This window comes from Xenopus tropicalis, chromosome 4 (assembly GCF_000004195.4).
Source record: "Xenopus tropicalis strain Nigerian chromosome 4, UCB_Xtro_10.0, whole genome shotgun sequence".
Taxonomy (NCBI): domain Eukaryota; kingdom Metazoa; phylum Chordata; class Amphibia; order Anura; family Pipidae; genus Xenopus; species Xenopus tropicalis.
In genome coordinates this window covers 34429305-34449751 of record NC_030680.2, presented here as the reverse complement: position 1 = coordinate 34449751, position 20447 = coordinate 34429305, and the positions used below count along the sequence as shown (strand labels likewise).

The window sequence follows — 20447 nt, the reverse complement described above, 5'->3', positions numbered from 1 at the left end:
GAACCTAAGTTTGAATCACCTAAAGACTATTCCCCCACCAAAGGTACAGGCTAACAGAGCCCACACTCCTTATGGGGGAAACAACTGCACCCCAATATCCTGCTGAGTGCTGTGCAGTGAGTTCCAGGTATGGGTGGCCATGCTGGCGCACACACATGCACATAAAGAGGGAACATCAACAGAATATTGCAGTCACTGACACAATAAAGGATGCTGCATCTTTGAGGCAGATGAGTAACCACTTGATTAAAAAGCAAAACTATTCCAACAAATACATTTGACTTGAGCCACTTGCAGAGTCGGACTGGGGTACCTGGAGCCCACCAGATTCTCGACTCAAGGGCCCACCACCCAGCCCGCTCCACTACTTATTTGCTGTTAAAAAATAAAGATTCCCTAATCCTAAAAGAAAGAGGTTGTATGGAGATGGCCAAACCCTGCAATTCTAGCATTAAGGGGCCTTGCTAAGAAGCCAATGTGTAGTGGTGATAACAAAGTGATAATAAATTCAGCAGCGGGAACTCTTAGTAGTCTGTTACAACAAGTTTAAAGGCAGAATGCGTCTATAACATAGCCTCAACCAGTAAATAAAGTTGTAAATACTAATTATAACTAGTATAACCATTTCATATTATGCAGTTTAGCAGGTATTGGGCCTATGACACTATGAATGAACTACAACAGTCAACATGTCTTTCCCATGCTGTCAGGCAGGGGGCACTCAATATACCTAAACAATTAATAGCCATGGTCAGGGGCACAGTTTTAGCTCTCCGCCATCCTGCCCCCATAAAATATTAATGGTCACATAATTGTGACCGGTAGGTGTTGTCATGGCTCTTTGCGTTAGTTGCTGCCTGTTCTACCCAGTCTCTTCTGATTTCCCATGCAATGCTATCTTCTGCCCTGAATGCTGGTTGTGAAAAGAGAAAGAGGTAGGATGCAAAAGAAAAGCAGTGAAGGGAAAGTTAGCCTAATGTAGAACATAAAATAAATAAATAGTAATAAAATGGACAGAACCACTAAGACAGGACACCTGGAATTCTAGACTGGGATGAGAATTTTGCTAGGGAATAACACAGATGCAGAGCACTGGTATGGAGCTTTACCAGCTGTTTGAGGCTATGAATTAGAGATGGGTGAAAAGTTTTCATGCAGACAGAAACCCACCACCAAGAAGGGAAGGGGCAGCAGCCGTACAGAGGCCTCAGACATACACACCCTCAGGGCTCAATCTAGACACCATTGGGTTCTGCAAATTCCGGGGGTGGCCAATGAGATGATTGGATGGCGGTCTTGGAGGAGAATCCATGGGGCCTAAAAAAGACATAAAAAATAAAGAAATAGGTTTGCATAAATAATAATTTTAAAATATATATACATATTATATATAGTTTATAAAGTTTATATAGTATATTTTCCAATTAAGAGGCAATAAAACATGAAGCCATAGGGTGCTGTAGAGAGGATGCCATATATCTTTGGCAATGAGAGCCGAAGCAGCCATAATTGCTCTGATGAGTTACCTCATTCTAAGAGAACAGTGCCCTCTGCTGGCTTAAATATCATAAAAACATTCAAAGTATTATTATAACTTGACAACTGGCCATGATAATGGTCTAGACAGACAGACAGACAGACAGACAGATCTCTAATGTAGCAGTATGAATGGCAGTCATTAGTAATGGATTCTGTGGAATCTGTGGATTCCCGCAAATGCCAGAGGGGCTGCTGTAAGATGCCATAGACAGTCACTATTTATTGGGTGGTGGGGGGCTGTTTGGGTCTCTGTGTACTTGAAATGCCAGGGCATATTTTGAATTCCAGTCCAGATCTGGATGTTGCTTTTCATCACCAACTGGAGCAGCAGCTCTAAGTTATATGTATCCCTCCCAGATCCTAGATGAGAGTATTCGTAGGGTCATTCTCTTACCTCTGTTTCTCTGGTTGCTTTGCCACTGTACATCGTGTGGCTCAGTAGGAGGAGGATCTTCATCGGGCCGAAGCTGAGCGCTTGTCACTGTAGATCCTGTCTGAAGGATAAATTGTTGGAGATTACACTGCCTGAGGTCTTTATTCACATCCTCCATTTCCTGATTTTTGGCCTGGAAAGAGACAAAGTGTGAGATCCACTGTGTGCCAAATGTATTTTATTACATTTTATCACATACTTCCCACCTATATACTAGATGCTCACATTTGATAATACAGTGCATTCTATAATTAGTGAACCCAGCTAATCTGTAAAGATCTCTATGGCGCTGTCAGTCCAAATAGAGGAAGGACCCTTCAAAGCAGAGACAAATTGAATAAATACTGATAAGAGTGTCTCTATAAACAAGTGTGGCTGTCTGACAGCAGAGAGATAATTCTGGTTAGTCAGAGGCACCTCCACTGTGATAGATTCCAGCAACAGGTTAGGCTGGCATGGGGGGGATTTCCAGCACTAATGAGACTTGTCATTGACATTTTCCAGTGAAGAAATGATGGCTTCTCTCACCTGCAGTTCCTTTTTATTTTTTTTTAATCAGTTTTAAAACAGGCACCCTGGACTTAACACATACACACTGGTACCCTGCACTTTGGGTAGAGGACCTGCTCATGTGCTGTGCCCATTAGAATGGGTCGCCAGCTTATAGTATGTGCCCTCCATGTCAGCCTCTGACAGATATCCGGCACTCCTTTGGCAACCACTCCAAACAAGCAGATTTTCATTAAAATATAGGTTGATCAGATTTAAAATCACATATATCATTAATATATATATATATATATATATACAGTGGTGTGAAAAACTATTTGCCCCCTTCCTGATTTCTTATTCTTTTGCATGTTTGTCACACAAAATGTTTCTGATCATCAAACACATTTAACTATTAGTCAAAGATAACACAAGTAAACACAAAATGCAGTTTTTAAATGAGGGTTTTTATTATTTAGGGAGAAAAAAAAATCCAAACCTGCATGGCCCTGTGTGAAAAAGTAATTGCCCCCTGAACCTAATAGCTGGTTGGGCCACCCTTAGCAGCAATAACTGCAATCAAGCGTTTGCGATAACTTGCAACGAGTCTTTTACAGCGCTCTGGAGGAATTTTGGCTCACTCATCTTTGCAGAATTGTTGTAATTCAGCTTTATTTGAGGGTTTTCTAGCATGAACCGCCTTTTTAAGGTCATGCCACAACATCTCAATAGGATTCAGGTCAGGACTTTGACTAGGCCACTCCAAAGTCTTCATTTTGTTTTTCTTCAGCCATTCAGAGGTGGATTTGCTGGTGTGTTTTGGGTCATTGTCCTGCTGCAGCACCCAAGATCGCTTCAGCTTGAGTTGACGAACAGATGGCCGGACATTCTCCTTCAGGATTTTTTGGTAGACAGTAGAATTCATGGTTCCATCTATCACAGCAAGCCTTCCAGGTCCTGAAGCAGCAAAACAACCCCAGACCATCACACTACCACCACCATATTTTACTGTTGGTATGATGTTCTTTTTCTGAAATGCTGTGTTACTTTTACGCCAGATGTAACGGGACACGCACCTTCCAAAAAGTTCAACTTTTGTCTCGTCGGTCCACAAGGTATTTTCCCAAAAGTCTTGGCAATCATTGAGATGTTTTTTAGCAAAATTGAGACGAGCCATAATGTTCTTTTTGCTTAAAAGTGGTTTGCGCCTTGGAAATCTGCCATGCAGGCCGTTTTTGCCCAGTCTCTTTCTTATGGTGGAGTCGTGAACACTGACCTTAATTGAGGCAAGTGAGGCCTGCAGTTCTTTAGATGTTGTCCTGGGGTCTTTTGTGGCCTCTCGGATGAGTTGTCTCTGCGCTCTTGGGGTAATTTTGGTCGGCCGGCCACTCCTGGGAAGGTTCACCACTGTTCCATGTTTTTGCCATTTGTGGATAATGGCCCTCACTGTGGTTCGCTGGAGTCCCAAAGCTTTAGAAATGGCTTTATAACCTTTACCAGACTGATAGATCTCAATTACTTTTGTTCTCATTTGTTCCTCAATTTCTTTGGATCTTGGCATGATGTCTAGCTTTTGAGGTGCTTTTGGGCTACTTCTCTGTGTCAGGTAGCTCCTATTTAAGTGATTTCTTGATTGAAACAGGTGTGGCAGTAATCAGGCCTGGGGGTGACTACAGAAATTGATATTGAAATTGAAAATTGAAATTGAAAAACCACAGTTAAGTTATTTTTTAACAAGGGGGGCAATCACTTTTTCACACAGGGCCATGTAGATTTGGAGTTTTTTTTCTCCCTTAATAACGTAAACCTTCATTTAAAAACTGCATTTTGTGTTCAATTATGTTATCTTTGACTAATAGTTAACGGTTTTTGATGAGCAGAAACATTTAAGTGTGACAAACATGCAAAAGAATAAGAAATCAGGAAGGGGGCAAATAGTTTTTCACACCACTGTATATAAGTAACTGATTCCCTATATTAATGGGGATGGAGCCTGATATTTAAAGGAGTTGTGGGAGTTGATATTTCCATTGTGTTCATTTTCCTTGTCAGGAGTCTGTCAGTTCATTATTGATGTTTATAATGAGTGACAGCATCAAACGCTGATAAGTGATAAACAAAATTAACATTCCTTTTGTATCTGGCAGACCAAGCATGTGGTCTATCCTTATCTACACTTCTGTTACACTACAGGTTTGGATATATAAACACAAAAGCTGCAGTCACTGATACCAGATCCATATTGTCAGCCACATTTGTCATTTCCAAGCAAACTCAGCCAAATGCTATTTGTGGGTCAGCACAAAATACCTATATGTATTAAAATGCCCAGGTGCTGTAAACCATAACAACCAACAAGATGTTTGCTTTCAAACTGGAAATGTGTTGCAAAATGTCATCATCCAGTGTATAAGGCCATAAAAGGTATATTCTGCCATGGTCAGCCAGTTATATGCCAAATAACTGGGTACGTCCATTCAGCTGGCAATTTGGATGACTATGTATGTGTATTGAGCAGACATCAGCTTGTCCATCATGCACACATTTGTTTCCACCTTTTCCCCAAGCTTAAAGTCCAGGCACCAGATTCCCACAATAGTATCTTGGCCAGATAGTGGGCAATAAAATATGCTGCTATGTCTTAAACTACCAATTTACCACAGACTTTGCCTGGAGTGGATAATATGGGGGTCATTTATAAACACTGGACAAATACACACCTGGGCAGTAACCCATGGCAACCAGTCCTTTCACTGTCCTACCCGCAACTCCCTAGCTGTTATAATGGTTTTATAATGTATAAACACAACCATCCTTATCTTTTCTACAAAGCCTTCTACATGTCATGAGATAAATCCTTTTACATGATCTGAAGGAGACTTGTGTTTTGATAAGGTCCTGGCATAAATATGCAGCGCAAGGTCAAAAAAGAATATTGGAAATTTTTGTCACAAATTTTGCTCATTTGTCTTTCAGAAAATCTGGTGATTTCTAGCAAATCCACTAGAGGGCACAGGAGCACCTATTATTGTTGGTATAGTCCCATTGAAAGCAAAAACCCACCTGCTGTAACCTGCGGAACAGCACTGTAAGGAGCAATTTGTGAGCAGAGCACAACATCTGGATTATATACTTTGTTGTGTCCTATTTGTATAGTACAGCTTTTTTGTTGCATGTTGATATATTATATCCACATGCAGAAAACCAACCACATCACTGATCAGACTAGAAGCCCCTACAGATACTGGCACAATATGCACGGTTCCAAGAGAAGCCCTAGGTGGAACACATCCAGCAGCTTGTTGCTTTTTGGCAAAGGAAGTGGCCAGTGTGCCATCCCATGCAGCAACCAGTGACTAAAACCCACTGTCAGCCTGATTTCAGCCATTTCACAGTGTCACTATTCTGCAGAATCTTTTCTATGCAGCTGGATGGATTTCCTAGGAGGCACATTTTCCTTTCAAAATAAATGACCTCTTATCTGGGGAAAAATCTAATTGGATTCAAAGACAACTTAAAAAAAAATATTTTATTGAGACAAATAACTTTAAACAGACAAGCCACAGTAACACAATTGTACAAAAATATGCTAAGTGTAAAAAAAATGGTGGCATCCTAACTACAAATTGGCCCCCTCTATTTGTTGAACTACAGCTAAAAATCATTGGAGCTGTGGTTCACCAGCAGTTTTCAAATGAGGCAGTGCCAGCGTCTGACCTGTAGGAATAGCGCTTGATGCATAGGATGTGCATCTGTGTATAGAAATCATGTCCACCCACAGGGCAGGGAAAGGGGCACTGGATATGCCGGATAAGGACCAAGAAATGAGGGCAAATGGTAGAGATGAACCTTCCTTGCATATATGTGCATATGAGGTGGAGCTAGCATAGTGCTCATCTTGGCAGAGCCAAATCTAACATCTGAGCTGCTGTTTCATTGCCATTATCTGATTATTCAGTGAAACAAGCAGTACAGCAGCTCTATTTCAGAGGTATAATTATAATATTGATTAGAAATGCTTTGTGCCCTCATGTTACCCTTCTAGTCAACATGGCATATTTCACGTGTAAAGGAAAAGTGTAGTGTAAATGGCTATAAAAATCCTATGGTCCATGTTGTACTGTATAACATGTACAATCTGAATGTAAATTTCACAGTCAAAGGAGAAATGTATAAGCAATAAATGTTCATTAGTTCCCTGTTAATATGCAGACAAGACATTGTATATTGTATAATGTACACAAGCGGGATGTCACTTAATGTTAAGGGAAATACATTCTCTCTCTTTTATGCAATGAGTTCTAGTGCTAGTTTCATCTCACGTCTACATCCCTAACCCCAGCCTGGTCCTCCTACAGGTGAGCAGTAAGCCTACCTGAAGGTTTCTCTTGGCCTCCTCACAAGCCCTTTCCACGTTGGATAGGTTGCTCTCCAGCTGATGACCATGCCCAATTTTGACCTCCAACTCTTTCCTCATCTTGATAACCATTTCCTCCAGCTCAGTGAGACTGGGCTCTGATGCAAGTCTCTTGGAAGTCTCTTTTTTGATCTCCAGCTCTAGGGCTTCAGTCCGCTCAGTGAGCTCCTGTATTTTCTTGGTGTAATCCTCCATTGTAGCCCTAAGCCTTCTCATTTTCTCCTGCCTCCCTTGCTCCTCTGCCCTTTCCCTTTGAAGTTCATCCTCCCAAAACATCTCCTCTCCAAGCTCAGCTTCGTTACACTGAATGAGTCTTTCCAAGTAAGCTATTTCATCTTCATCTTCCTCCATGGGCTTCCCAGCCCTGCCTCTTTCCCATGTCTGGATATCCTTGCCTAAAGAATTATTTTGCATTTCTAGGGACTTTAGCTGTTCCTGCTGCCGTAACACCATCTTGAATATCTCCTCTTTGCTGGGGGGCCTGGGGGAGGTACCATCTTTAACAATAGTGCCATTCTGTTGCTTTTGTCTGTGCTTGGAGAAAGCATCACTGGAACCTATAGGCCCCAAATTAAATGTCAGTGACTTTTTTGGCTCCTTTGACTTTATTATCTCTGCGCCAGCTGTTCGGGTATTTAGGGGCAAACTCGATCTGACGAAAGTCCTTTCAGGGGGCACTGGGACTGTATCAGAGGATGGACGTTCAGCTAAGCTTGGTCCTGTGCGCCTCAAAATAAAATGCACATCATTGGCATATTGTCCACTCTTAGATAGGAACTCCAGGGGCCTTTCATGGGGCAAAAGTTGCCTCTCTTTGTCCCGAAGAGTCTGTATGAGAACATAACGTCCAGTTTGACCTATAAGACAAAGTATTGTATTATTAGTTGAACTTAAAGGTCCACTATAACTTCCCATAAGTTAGCTGCAACTAAATGTTCCCCTTACTCATACACATATCATTAAATATTCCACGATTATTATATGTTTTAATTTTTCCTTTTAATTGTCTAATGGAAACATTAAAAGTTAAAAATTTAATTATTCACCCTTTCTTAATTGCACGTGTCCATTGTTTACTATCTGTTTAAAACACAGGCACTCTTTCATAGACCTCCTGTCAATAACTGAGGTCTTTAGATGCCCAAACTGGCTGCACAAACTAATCAGCAAATTTAGTCAAAAGCAACTTAACGGCCACGCCAAATGTGCCTAAGCTCATATGCAAAGGGTTCTGGGATACCTACCTATGGCTTGAGCCAAAGCAATGACAACATCCTGGCAGGAGGTTTGCTCCGACACGCCACAGACCACACGTTGCACTCCATCCACCCACACCTTCAGCTCCATGCTGAACACAAGGAATAGGGTCAGGCTGAATAGCTGGTGTTACAATATCCACATCACGGTAACTGATCGATCACCCTATAAAACACAAACAACACATTGAGGGTTAATACACATCTATTTAAATGTCACCTTTGCATGCAAAGTATCAGATATATAGACCATCAATTTTACAACACACCACTTCCTTATAAATACTAAAGTACAAGAAAGAAAGTCTGCCACATCCCAGAAACAGGAGGGTACAGGTGATACAGAGGTTAATTATATCTGCTCTGTAATTAGGAATGAATTAGAGTGGAAGATGATGCACAGCATAAAACTATATATGTATGTATTTGCACGTGCCTCAGCAGCAGGTATCACGAGGAGGAAGGACGTAGCATGTGTAATTACAGCTGACACACACACATACACACAAATATACTAGGAAAGGTAAAACATCCTTGTAGCAAAAGCAAAAGAAAGTACCATGGGTTAAACATTAATGATCACCCTGCCAATGAATCAGGGAGTGGATATAAAGCTAAGTATGTGAGGAATGCAGGGAAGCTCATGGTGAGCGGGATTTATGGTGCAACTGATGTCATTAAGGAACTGCGCTATAAGTGCCACAAGGAACGCACTCTATTGCAAAACAAACAATAAGAAGTTTCTAATGATAATGGTATTAGCCAACCAGTTTCACTTAAGACATAAGGCTATTAGGACAAAGGCTTATGGTACTTTCACGTGCTGGAATGTGCCACACACCAGCCGGGTTCTACGGATCCCATTAATCTGAATGTGAAATGCCTGAAACTTCATTTATAGGCTCTTTTCTGAATGGGAGTGTACTATAAGCACAGAATACATATACATTTGATTGAATGTATTTTAGGGTAAATAAACAGAACTCAAACAATAAAACAAGCATATGACTATTCTAAGCTGTTTTGTTCAGTCATCAGTGGGATGCTAATAGGCAGTCTGCTGCCCATCCATAGGTGATACTGAAGCTAGCTGTGTAATGGGTTTAGCAAAGGTGTTAAGCTGGCCATACATAGTCAGATTTTAGTTTTCTTCCAATGAACATTTGGATATCGGTCGTACGTTTAAATGCAACAATCTAAAACTAACATTCAGACTGAAATTGTGGGATAAAATTGGAGGATGTGAACATGAAATAGTTGGCAGACACCAGCTGTATGAAAGTGACTTCAGTTGTAGGCCCCCAAGGATATCCCCAGATACACAATACATGCACAGATTTTACAGTTCTCTGAACGAAATTTAAAATTAGACTAAACGACCGTTTGGGACGATAATTCGGAGCCCACACACTGTCCGAAAATCGTACGGAAGAATTGAGCGTCTCTACTTTCTATACCACTATTCATACAAAAATGTATTTGCCAACTCAGCTTGTCTTATTGACTTGTATGGGTTATGCCAGGTCTGACATGGTTTAAACTCACGCTAGCATTTTCTGCATGAGGCTTGATAAACAAAATATTATAAATGAATAAACAGGTATGGGATCTATTATCCAGAATTCTTAGGACCTACAGATAAGGGATCCTTCTGTAATTTGTATCTTCATACTTCTAAGTCTGCTAAAAATCATTAAAACATGAAATGAACCTAATGGGATTGTTTTGCAATCCAATGTGGCTTTATGCAGCTTAGTTGGGATCAAGTACAAAGTAAGCTCTTTTGGGCAGGGCTCTCTTCACCGCTTGTATCGGTTATTGATTGCTTTATATGTTACTCTGTATGTCCAATGTATGAAACCCACCTATTGGACAGCGCTGCAGAATATGTTGCCACTTTATAAATAAATGTTAATAATGTTAATAAAGGTATTGTTTAATTATTACAGAGAAAGGGGAATTTTAAAATTTAAAATTCTTTGCTTTAAATTGAGACTTTGGGAGATAGTCTTTCCATAATTGAGGCTTTCTGGATAATGGGTTTCCAGATAAGGGATTCCATACCTGTGTATGTATGTAATACACAAGAGCCATGAATATCCTATAAATTAAATCATTATAAACAGTGCTTAGTGAGGTAATCAGTCATAATCAGTGCTCAGTAATGTAATTTGTGACCCGCAAACTTGTGAATTAAGATAAATAACGTATTTTAAAACACGAGGATATTAGAAGTTACCCCTGAGTCCCAAAAACATTAGGCCTTCAGTCTCATGCCTTTATCTGGTCATGGAACTTCTCAATGACTTACTATATCCTTACAGTTTGCAAAAGGAGGTACATTATTCATTTGTTTTGTCCCCTGCTAGATATTAGACAGACCAATAAGCCCAAGGCCCCACACACAGACAAGCACCCAACTGCCTGAAAGTGAGGGCAGGGTTTACAAGCTACTGTACCCCAAACCCAGTATCTCAGGTCCATGGATGGCCCTGCAAGAACTGCACCAACAGTGACAAGCAGCCTCCATTAGCCCACTGGCTAGAAAATAGCAGTAGCCACGTGTGCCATAAGCCTAAAGGGCTAGCAGTAGCCACGTGTGCCATAAGCCTAAAGGGCTAACACAAAAGGCCTACTTAAAAAAAACATATATAGAAATGAGCCTATTTGTAAACAAGAGAAAACACTGCTTTGCTAAATAATGCCTAATTACAAACAGATGATTATATCTAACTGCCTAATTCATAATTGCCAAAAAAAGGAGAAAAACCTGTTTTTTACAGGAGAGGAGAAAACTGGTGCAGGCTGATCCAATACGAAAATACATTTATATAATTCACTAATATATGAAGTTCCCAAACCAATCTGAAAAAAAACAAGTTACCACTTCAAGGAACAATACACCCTATCATTTTAATATAAAGGTTAATTAAGGCATATAGCCATGACTTATTCTACACAGGAAGCCTCAATTATATAAAAGGGAGCAGCCATGATTGCTCTAATAAGGTAACCTTATCCATGGATCCTAATCAAACAGCAATCTCTCCTGGCCAGCTAATCAGATACATTGTGGGATGCTTGCTCAGCTTTAGCCAACAATAACTTTTGAAGGATCCCTAAACTGTGAGATCAAAGAGAAAAGTTACACAAAATATTTTTTTAAACACATCACTACTTATAATAATACCCTCTTTAAAGCAGAGCTTCACAATATAACTTATTTTGCATAGTGCAAGTTATTTGTGTCTTTGTATTTTCTTTTGTTTATACTGTTCTGACTACTGAACCAATGTAGTAGAAGCCAGCTGGAGGAGAACTGACTTCTGCTACATTGTTTCAAAAGTCAGAACCAGGCAACTGAAACAGATACTACCTACTTTCAACTGTGAAAACCTTAAAACCATTGAAAAATGTTAAATAATGTATACTGGAAATTTGCATTTTCTTATATAATGCAAAGAACCATTTCTGGGCAGGGATCCCTGTAAAGAATGTATAAACATTACTTTCTATTTTGACTTTCTGCTTTAGCTACCTGCAAAGTGCTAATTGAAAATGCTGTGCTGTCTGCATGGCACATTATAGAGGGCTTCTGCCCTGCCAAGAATGGCAACCAGCTATAGGCTGCACTCATTTTGCATAGGAGGGGGATGTCACTATATTTTTAACTGTGAGCTGCCATATTGCTTTTCTGGTATGTGCCATACACAGTAACAGAGCAGAACAGTATATTTAGGACCTCTAAACATAAGGTTTTGTGAGTTTCAGCAAATGATTCATATTATGCAATAAATATGAGCATTTCAGCTCATGTGTATTAATGCAAATATGCAGACAAGGAATTTTCTGTGCAGTAACCTAGGACCTACAACAACGAGCAGTTAAAGATAAAATCAGTGCTAAAAAAAGAAAAATATTTAAAATGTCATACACAACATTCCATTTCTTTATTTATTGCATCAATTATCCTGAAGGTCTGACATTTTCCACATAAGGGATCCATAAATTGGAGCACCATGCATTAAAGCATGGAAGTATTATTGCTTTTATTTTAATGTGGATTTATACTAGCTTAGTTATTGGTTCACTTTATTAACTTTTAGCATAATGTTAGAGAGTGATGATTTGCAATTAGTCATTTTGTATTATTTGTGGTTTTTGAATTATTCAGCTTTGTGTTCAACTCTCCAGTTTGAAATTTCAGCACCTATCTGGTTGCTAGGGTCCAAATGACCCTAGTAACTAAGCAGTGGTTTCATTGAGAGACTGGAATATAATTAGGAGAGGGCCTGAATTAAAAGATAAGTAATAAAAAGTAACAACAGGTTTTAGGCTGCCGGGATCATTGACCCCAATTTGAAAACTGGTAAAAGTCATAAGAAAAAGGCAAACATTTTTAAAAAAGAACTATACCAAATTAAAAATGAAGACCAACTGAAAAGTTGCTAAGAATTGGCCATTTTATACCATACTTAAAGTTAACTTAAAGGTGAACTACAACTTTAAGTATAAGACACAGCCTTATTAGTTCCCAGAGAAAGGAAATCCTAATTGACAAACTGATTGTTTAAACGGCAAGTAGCATTCCAATATTTCATGCTTTCTGGATAAAAGGTTCACCGATATTAGATCCCATACCAGTAGCACAAGGGAAGCACTGGCTTACAGAAGAGTGAGCGCACAAAGCCAGTTATTAGAACAGAAGCAGTCAGTATATGTAACTTTTCAGTAATTCCTCAGACAGGGATTCAGCCAATACCCAGCGGTTTGTGCACTTACCCAACTCAGATTCCCTTGCAGTACTGTCCATCCAACTGTCCACACAGCTAATGCCTATCCAATTACTTAGCAACAATATATCAGTAATAAATGATATATAGTTTGCAGGAGTAGGTGACCGGAGGTCTGGCTGAGGAGTGAGCAGAGATTACCCTGATTGTCCCTTCTGCAAGAAGCTTTATCACCCCCCCTTCCTTTCATTCCACCCTCCTGAGTTTCGGGTAGAACGGGAGTGGCTGCTGGACTAGTAAAACCAGCCTTCCTGATTTTAGACAAAGGGATTATGATACTGGACACAAGGACATAGGGCAGTTCAGTATTAGTAAGTACCTGTAGTAGTTTCTATTTTAAATAATGCTTTAAACTTTTGCATGTAATATATGAAAATAAAAAGTGTGGCAGATGCATCAGCTGGCGAGTGTGTGTGTAGATATTCATATGTGATACTGCGCTACAACAACTGTTCCATGAAAGAAAAGGGTGCTGTGTGCCACGTGCCAGTGCTGTCCAACTTTCCAAACCAAGAGCCAAATATGCCATATGCCAAATATTAAGATGATGATGCCATATAAATATAGAACTCTTGAACAGCCTGAGGGTTTAGAGGGCCACTTGCATAGCCCTGCTATGAGCCACACAATAATAAGGAGGGTTTGGGTACTTAATGCACATTTTGAGCGCAAGGATTTTACTAAAGAAATTACACCCTTTAAAATCTTACATGTGCCACTGCCTTAAGTGAGCAGGATTTACACAAACACCAAAGAGTATATCTCTTCCAGAGCTACAGTACCCATTTAATTAATCCAACTAGTTCTGAGTAAATCTGTGTGTTTGTATTTAAGGAATAAAGTACCCCATTAAACATCTGTAGCAACAGAACTTGTAAATCACAATTATAAATGAATGTTGGGGTTTTATGGCTTTTGTGCATTATATATATATATATATATATATATATATATATACATACCCAGTACACCTACCTCATGCACAGAAAGGTAAGGCTTTTATTTGACATGGGCCTTTGGGCTTGGAAGTGCTCAGGACTTCATCAGTTAAGTGATTAGTCACTTGCTGAGCAACTAATTGCTTTATGAGACCAGTTTGCTGACAAGCCCATAGGCTCAAAGTCCACCTTGAACAGTCACTGCAACTACACTCGCATATAAATATTAAATATTTACAGAGAGAGAGAGAACTCATCTTAAATCATCTTATCTATTATCTTAAATATTGACTTTAATAAATTGGTGCAAACTGCTAAAAAGAAGCATAATTTTCTCATTACTGGGCCCTGTGTGGGGTCTACTCTCCTATAATTAGTTACTCCACTGCTACTCTCCTCTAGCCTTTGTGAAAGGGATACTGTAATGATTTTTATGATGTACTTTTTATTTCTAAATTACACTGTTTACATGGCAAATAATTCACTCTACCATTTAAAGGGGACCTGTCCCCCTAAGAAATTATTCCAAATCCTTTTCTATCATGTTAGTTGAGCAAAACAAACTTTACTTACACTGTATAAACTATTTAAATCTTGCTGCCTTCAGTCTTGGAATTCATGATTACAGCAAGCAGGTCGGCGCCATTTTGTGTTACACTGTTATAAAGGCAAGCTTTGTATCACCCCAAAATCTTATGCATTTGCCATCTAGCTGATATCTAGGAAGTGCTGAATGGAAAGTTGAAGTAATTGTAATTAAAAATCTGAGCTGTCAATCATATATTGCAGGCAATATATGATTGTCAGGTCAGATTTTTAAATACATTTATAACAGGTATGGATGATTTAATTAAAAAAATAATTTGGGTTTCATGTTTAATTTTTAAAAGACTTTTATTATACAGCTTTTTATCTGTGGGTGACAGGTCCGCTTTAAAATTTTATTCTTGAACCAACAAATTCTTTTTTTGTTGTAATACAGCAGCTTTGGACTAATCCTCATACCTAGAAAATAGAAAATCAATACCATCTTCATTCTTTTTTGCAGTGTAAATTAACACTGTCTGGGAAAAAGCAATATAGCCCAAAGGACTGCATGAACCCCCATGTCTCAGGTGTCATTGCCCCCAGCTGGGATCAGCAGGCTAATAGTGACAAGCCAGTCTGACAGCAGTGCATACGGTGGGAATCTGACCTGAAAGTAGCTTGCAAAACAAGTTCATCCTAAAATTCTATCTGCCCGATAATACTTAGTTTCGCCATAAAAGAATACTGTTTAAGATAATAGGAACAGCAGAAGCTTACCAAATACCATCTTTATGGGTCACCCCCTTTATTTTATAAAGTTATTGTAACCACTTTGCTAGTTACCACTTTAAATGCTATTGGGAAGTGCTAATACCCAAGCAAACAAACACACGTACCAGCACAGTGAAACGACAGCTTTAACAGAAGCAACTGCATAATAATGGCAAATATTTTATAGAAATGGCAAGACATGTTTTCCAGCAAATCATGTTAAACTGAGACACCCATTCTTAATATCCCATTATCAGCCCAAGACAATGCCACAGCAGTGACAATGAGGACACAAAGTGACTTTCACACCATCACGTTCTCCTGGTGCATCACAAAGAGACACTGAATCTCCCTGGTATCACTCAGCAGGTGAAACCTTCAGCATTCTTCTGTCCTTACCCCATAATCTTGTGGTTATACAGCGGGTAAGATTTCTGTCAGGCAAATTTGTCTTGCTGGCACTGAGTAAGAAGCCTCCTTTATCCCCATTTCTTGGCACAAATCCAGAGTAATATGGGGAAACAAAGCATTATTAAGCAACACCTTGTTATACTGTGACTCCAATGCTGCCTGCACCCATCTGAAAACACTTAAAGCTGAGATTTATATTATGAAATAGTCAGCCAGCAATAAAAGGAGCAGGGGAAGATTCCAGCATGGAGCTAGGGCCACTTCATGCCCCTTACCCTAGAGCACAGGCTTACTGAATATTTAAGCTCTAGTCCCTCAGTTAAAAACTATCATTTACGCAGGTCCTGCTTTAGTTCACAACAATGTGCATTTCTAGCAATCATTGTTATGCTTAGTTAAAACAGCGAAGAAAATGGAGGGCTATTGCATGCATGGCATTGTGACTGCAGCTGAATGTTTTGCATGGAGGTCTGCTTCTCACCACCCTATGTGTGCGAGCTAGAGCATTTTCTATAAAATAACATTTAGGGGCGTTGACAAGCAGACAGGGGCATTTTGACTATTGCTATCCGCTACTGTTTTCCTTTGGATGGTAGAGGTGGCCAAAGCATCCTTTGTGCCTTTAGGCTACGAACAGACCAGGCTGACTGATTACCTCTGCTCCATTTTGTTTCTGCACGAGGGTCTGCCTGTCACCAAACATGTGGATCTGGGCCTGATTTGACCACTTACATGTTTGCCCAAATTGGTCTGATAGGATTGCTGGTCCTATGGAGACCCGTCTGACGAGGGCCACATTAACGTGTCATGTGTTCCTCACCTGATAGGATTTTCAAACCTCCAAGATTGATATCTGGCTTATTTTTCAGCCAGATAATGCTTGGGCTGGCCTGTTGGTATGCCCCATACATAGGCCAATAAGCCACCTTTACTGGTCCTTTTTGGTCACTTAAGCTGGCCATACACGTACCAAAACCTCGTTTCATACGATATTCGGTGCGTGTATGGCAAGTCAGCGAGTCGACCGGTATCGCAGGAGGCTGCTGATATCGGTCGACTCGCCGATCGGCCAGGTCATAGAAGGCGCCTGAGCAAAATCTGCCATCAAGGCTGAATCGGCAGAAGGAGGTAGAAATCCTATTGTTTCTACCTCCTTATCTGCCGTTTCAGCCCTAAAGGTTAGTGGCGGGTCTGACGATCTTTCGTGCGACCATCGGTCGCATGAAAGATCGCAGATCGCCACGTGTGTGGCCACCTTTACACATAGGGCATTTTGTTGCCTGAAAAGCCCTTTCACTGCTAATGGCTAATGTGTGTTCTAAAATTCTGACTGGCTACAGGTTGACCTTAGTCTGCCAAAATTAAAGATAAAGTAGTTTTTCACTTGGCTGAGGAATTCACCATGGACATAAGTACAACAAGCAGTATAGGCAGCAAATCAATACAGTCAGTGGTCATAAAAACATAGTAGGGGTCATTTATTTCAATGACTGCAGTTGCAAAGCAATGAGATCCTAGCACATCTCTATATTTGTGCTTAGAAACTATAATGAGGCTGTTTTACAACCACAGCTTTGAAAATGTCCCTCCCAAGCAGGCAATACGGCAATTACCACTCCTGTATAAATACAATTATGTGCAGAAAGAATGTCCTGTGTATGCCGCAAAAAGCACCACATTCCCACAACCCAACAAACCATGCACCATTCACATTCTTTTTGGTCTGCACGTGGGAAAATAAATGGCATAGAAGTGCATTTTTCTCATTTCACCTCAACAAAAGAAAGAACACCTGTAAATGTATTTCTGTATATTTCAGGTCTAAAGCATTATTTCAAAAAAGGAGTCGTATTATTCATTTTGAGTAGCTATACTGCATAACAATATTTTACAAACCGCTTCCCCTCCACACCAAGGACATCAGTTCCAGAATATTATACGGGCTCATTTTTCTGACAGTATGCCTTTATAGCTGGGACCACAAGGGTGACTGATGCACTTGCTGTGGCCTATGGCTAGTAACGGAAACTGTAAACTCTGCATCCCTTCTTAGTGAATTGCACTAAAAGTGCATGATGTGCCGCACCTACATTTTATAATACATTTAATTGTAATGGTTATAATGATGTAATCATGTTCTAAGCAAGCTTTTTCAATGGCTATAGAGAAGGGATACCCAACCTTTTCTACTCGTAAGCCACTCAGATGTAAAAAGTGTTGGGGAGCCACACAAGCATGAAATTAGTTATTTGGGGGGGTACTAAACAAGGGCTATGATTGGCTAATTGGTAGCCCCATGTCAACTGCTAGCTTGCAGGAGGCTCTGCTTGGAGTAAAACTGTCCCTGTGCTTCCAAATCTTGCCTCCACGCCAGAAATGTAAAACTGGGCACCTACTTTGAGGCCACTGGAAGTAATGTAAAGTGGGGGTTGTGAGCAACATGTTGCTCATGAGCCACTGGTTGGAGATCACTGCTATAGAGTGAGAGCAGACTATACTATACTGTACTATATTGATACTGTACTATATCGATCAGTTATAAAGGTTGGAAAGTATAATTAGGGCAGTGGCACACCAGGCACTTTGCAGGAGATCATGCACGCCAGGGGTTGAAAAGATGCTTGAAAATACCTTTTCCTTTCAGTGATGGGAATCACCCTATCCAAAAAACTTGAATCATGTAATTAAGTTTGTTAGGGATTCCAGCAAACTGAAAGAAAATATATTTATGGGTGATTTGCTGCCCACAGGAAAGAACAATTTACCATTGTGTGCTATTAGGTTAACGCCACATATGGCAGATTTTTACTGATGTACTGAATCAGACTGCTTCCAATGGCAAGTGTTCCACAAGTAGCCCTGGCTGGCTGGGGCTACATCCAAACACTTTTATGGCCACAGTTACTTTAGGCCTATCAAAATGCATTTATTTTATAATGATTACATCAACATTGCTAAAACTATAGGACCTACTGATTGTGTTTTGTCTAATAATGTCAGTGTGCACTTTAAGCTTTCAAATGCTGCAGAAACTGGTCATACACTGAAACCCAAGAGGCAAATTGTATTGAAATGAGTCTGGTGGTAAGATAAACTATTTGCAGAGTAAATACCTTCTCGGGTTCTAAGTGTGCTGAAACAAACAAGACAAGGTAAATCTAGCTTTGTCATTAACGATGAGGAGGTGGGAATATATAAAGAGCTAATTAGTCTTCCATAAAAGGGGCAAACTTAGATAACTGTCCAGGAAACTGCATTTTGTTTAAGTATAAAAGTAAATCCCACTAATTAAATCTAAATGCTGGGAACAGCACAGATTTGGGGTACTGCCCCCTCTGTAATTATAGATTACTTAGGAACTGTATGCTTGCCTTGCACCAAGCAATGGCATAAATCAGAAAGAAGAAGCCAGGAAATAGGTCAAAAATCACTACACATTTTAAAAATGCTTTTAGGGAGTATATTCAAATACATAAATATGTTTACGTCATATCTACATTACTTCCAGTTTTCTAATATACGTTCACAGTATTGCTTTCATCTAGATGTATATCTCTTTCCATATCATTACCAGGTTGGTCTGACTCCCAACCTCACTGGTTGCTTATTAAAATCTCTCCAGTACGTTTATTGCCAGTTTACAATTATATCCATTAGGACTGCAAGAACACACAGATCAGCGGTTGTTCAACTTAAGTTCAAGCTGCACTGGAAGGTCCATGCTTCGACAATGAAATTTTGATAAAGGACTCCCTTAGCTCATGAAACATTTAAAATGGGAGAACATTGGCCATTAGCCATTTTTTTTTTAAATATATTTACACAAAATTTTAGCTTAACTGGCCTATGGAACTATAATCTGGGTTTCCTAGTCACAGCTTGTGTCATGTATGTGCCCCTGCATAGATGGGCAGCACCATACTGCTGTTATAGGAATTGTACAGCCCTTGTACTGCCACAAGAAAGGACATTCCCCTAAAGATGTTAGCAAATAAGAAGTGTTCAACTGGGGTTCCAGGGACCCCCTATAAACCCTTAGACGAGAGGACCACTTTCTTATCCTCTCCTCTCTTCTTCATGCTTTACTTTAGATATATCCTTCCAGCTTTCCCTAGATTTTGTACTGGGGGGGGATCACCATGAAATAGGTATACAGGGCCACATGGGTGGGTGAGCAGGAGGGCCTACTGGAAGGCTTCCTGGTACCTGGCGGGCCAGTCAGAAACTGCATATAAGAAACATTTTTCCAGTACAAAGTTAGAGTGGAAAAGAAATGAAAAACCATAACTTATACTGTAGAAGTCTCCCAGTTATCTGTCCTGGTGGACCATGGGTAAATTATTGTCTGTCCAAAAACCATATGAAACCATATGAATCCTCTAAACTTTATCCTGCTGAATCTATTGATTCATTGCACAAACTATTTCCTCCCCATCTCCTACAGGTCAGAGCATTAATATTTTAATACATTGCTGACCTCAATCTTGTATCACTTAAGGATGCAAAAGTAAGGTAGCAAAGTACAAAAGGGATAGCTGCTTAGCAAATATTGAAAGTTTACTTACACTTAAGGCAGAAGAAATATACAGACGCTCCTCTCTGCATCAACTTGACCTATGTTCCACCGTAGGCTCTGGCTGAACTGACCCCTTTAGTCTCCTATCCGCCTTTGCCTTACCTGATCTCCTGTGCAAACAGCAGGGGTGTGACCTAAGTGTGTAAAAGGCCTGAAGCACAGGACCTTAGTAAAGGTCAGCACATCCTAATTATTCACCTACATGTATGGACACACATCAGCACACAATATAATGGTGCATCTACGGTGGAGGTGGAATGTTACCGGAAATAGCCTGGTCTATCTAGTTAGTCCAG

At 40.0% G+C, this 20447-nt stretch overlaps 1 protein-coding gene across 5 annotated transcripts in view; it reads right to left on the bottom strand.

Moving 5' to 3' along the window:
- The window catches only part of rassf7 (Ras association (RalGDS/AF-6) domain family (N-terminal) member 7), a 49334-nt gene that overhangs the window by 1645 nt on the left and 27242 nt on the right, over window positions 1-20447 (bottom strand). Inside the window, exons 1-5 of one of the 5 annotated variants that reach the window (XM_012961112.3) lie at window positions 20141-20245; window positions 8123-8300; window positions 6837-7735; window positions 1934-2105; window positions 1222-1317 (exon numbers count right to left, since the gene is read on the bottom strand). In XM_012961112.3, coding sequence (XP_012816566.2) covers window positions 1222-1317; window positions 1934-2105; window positions 6837-7735; window positions 8123-8225 — 1270 coding nt within the window. In that variant the 5' untranslated portion in view covers window positions 8226-8300; window positions 20141-20245. 5 annotated transcript variants of the gene reach the window in all.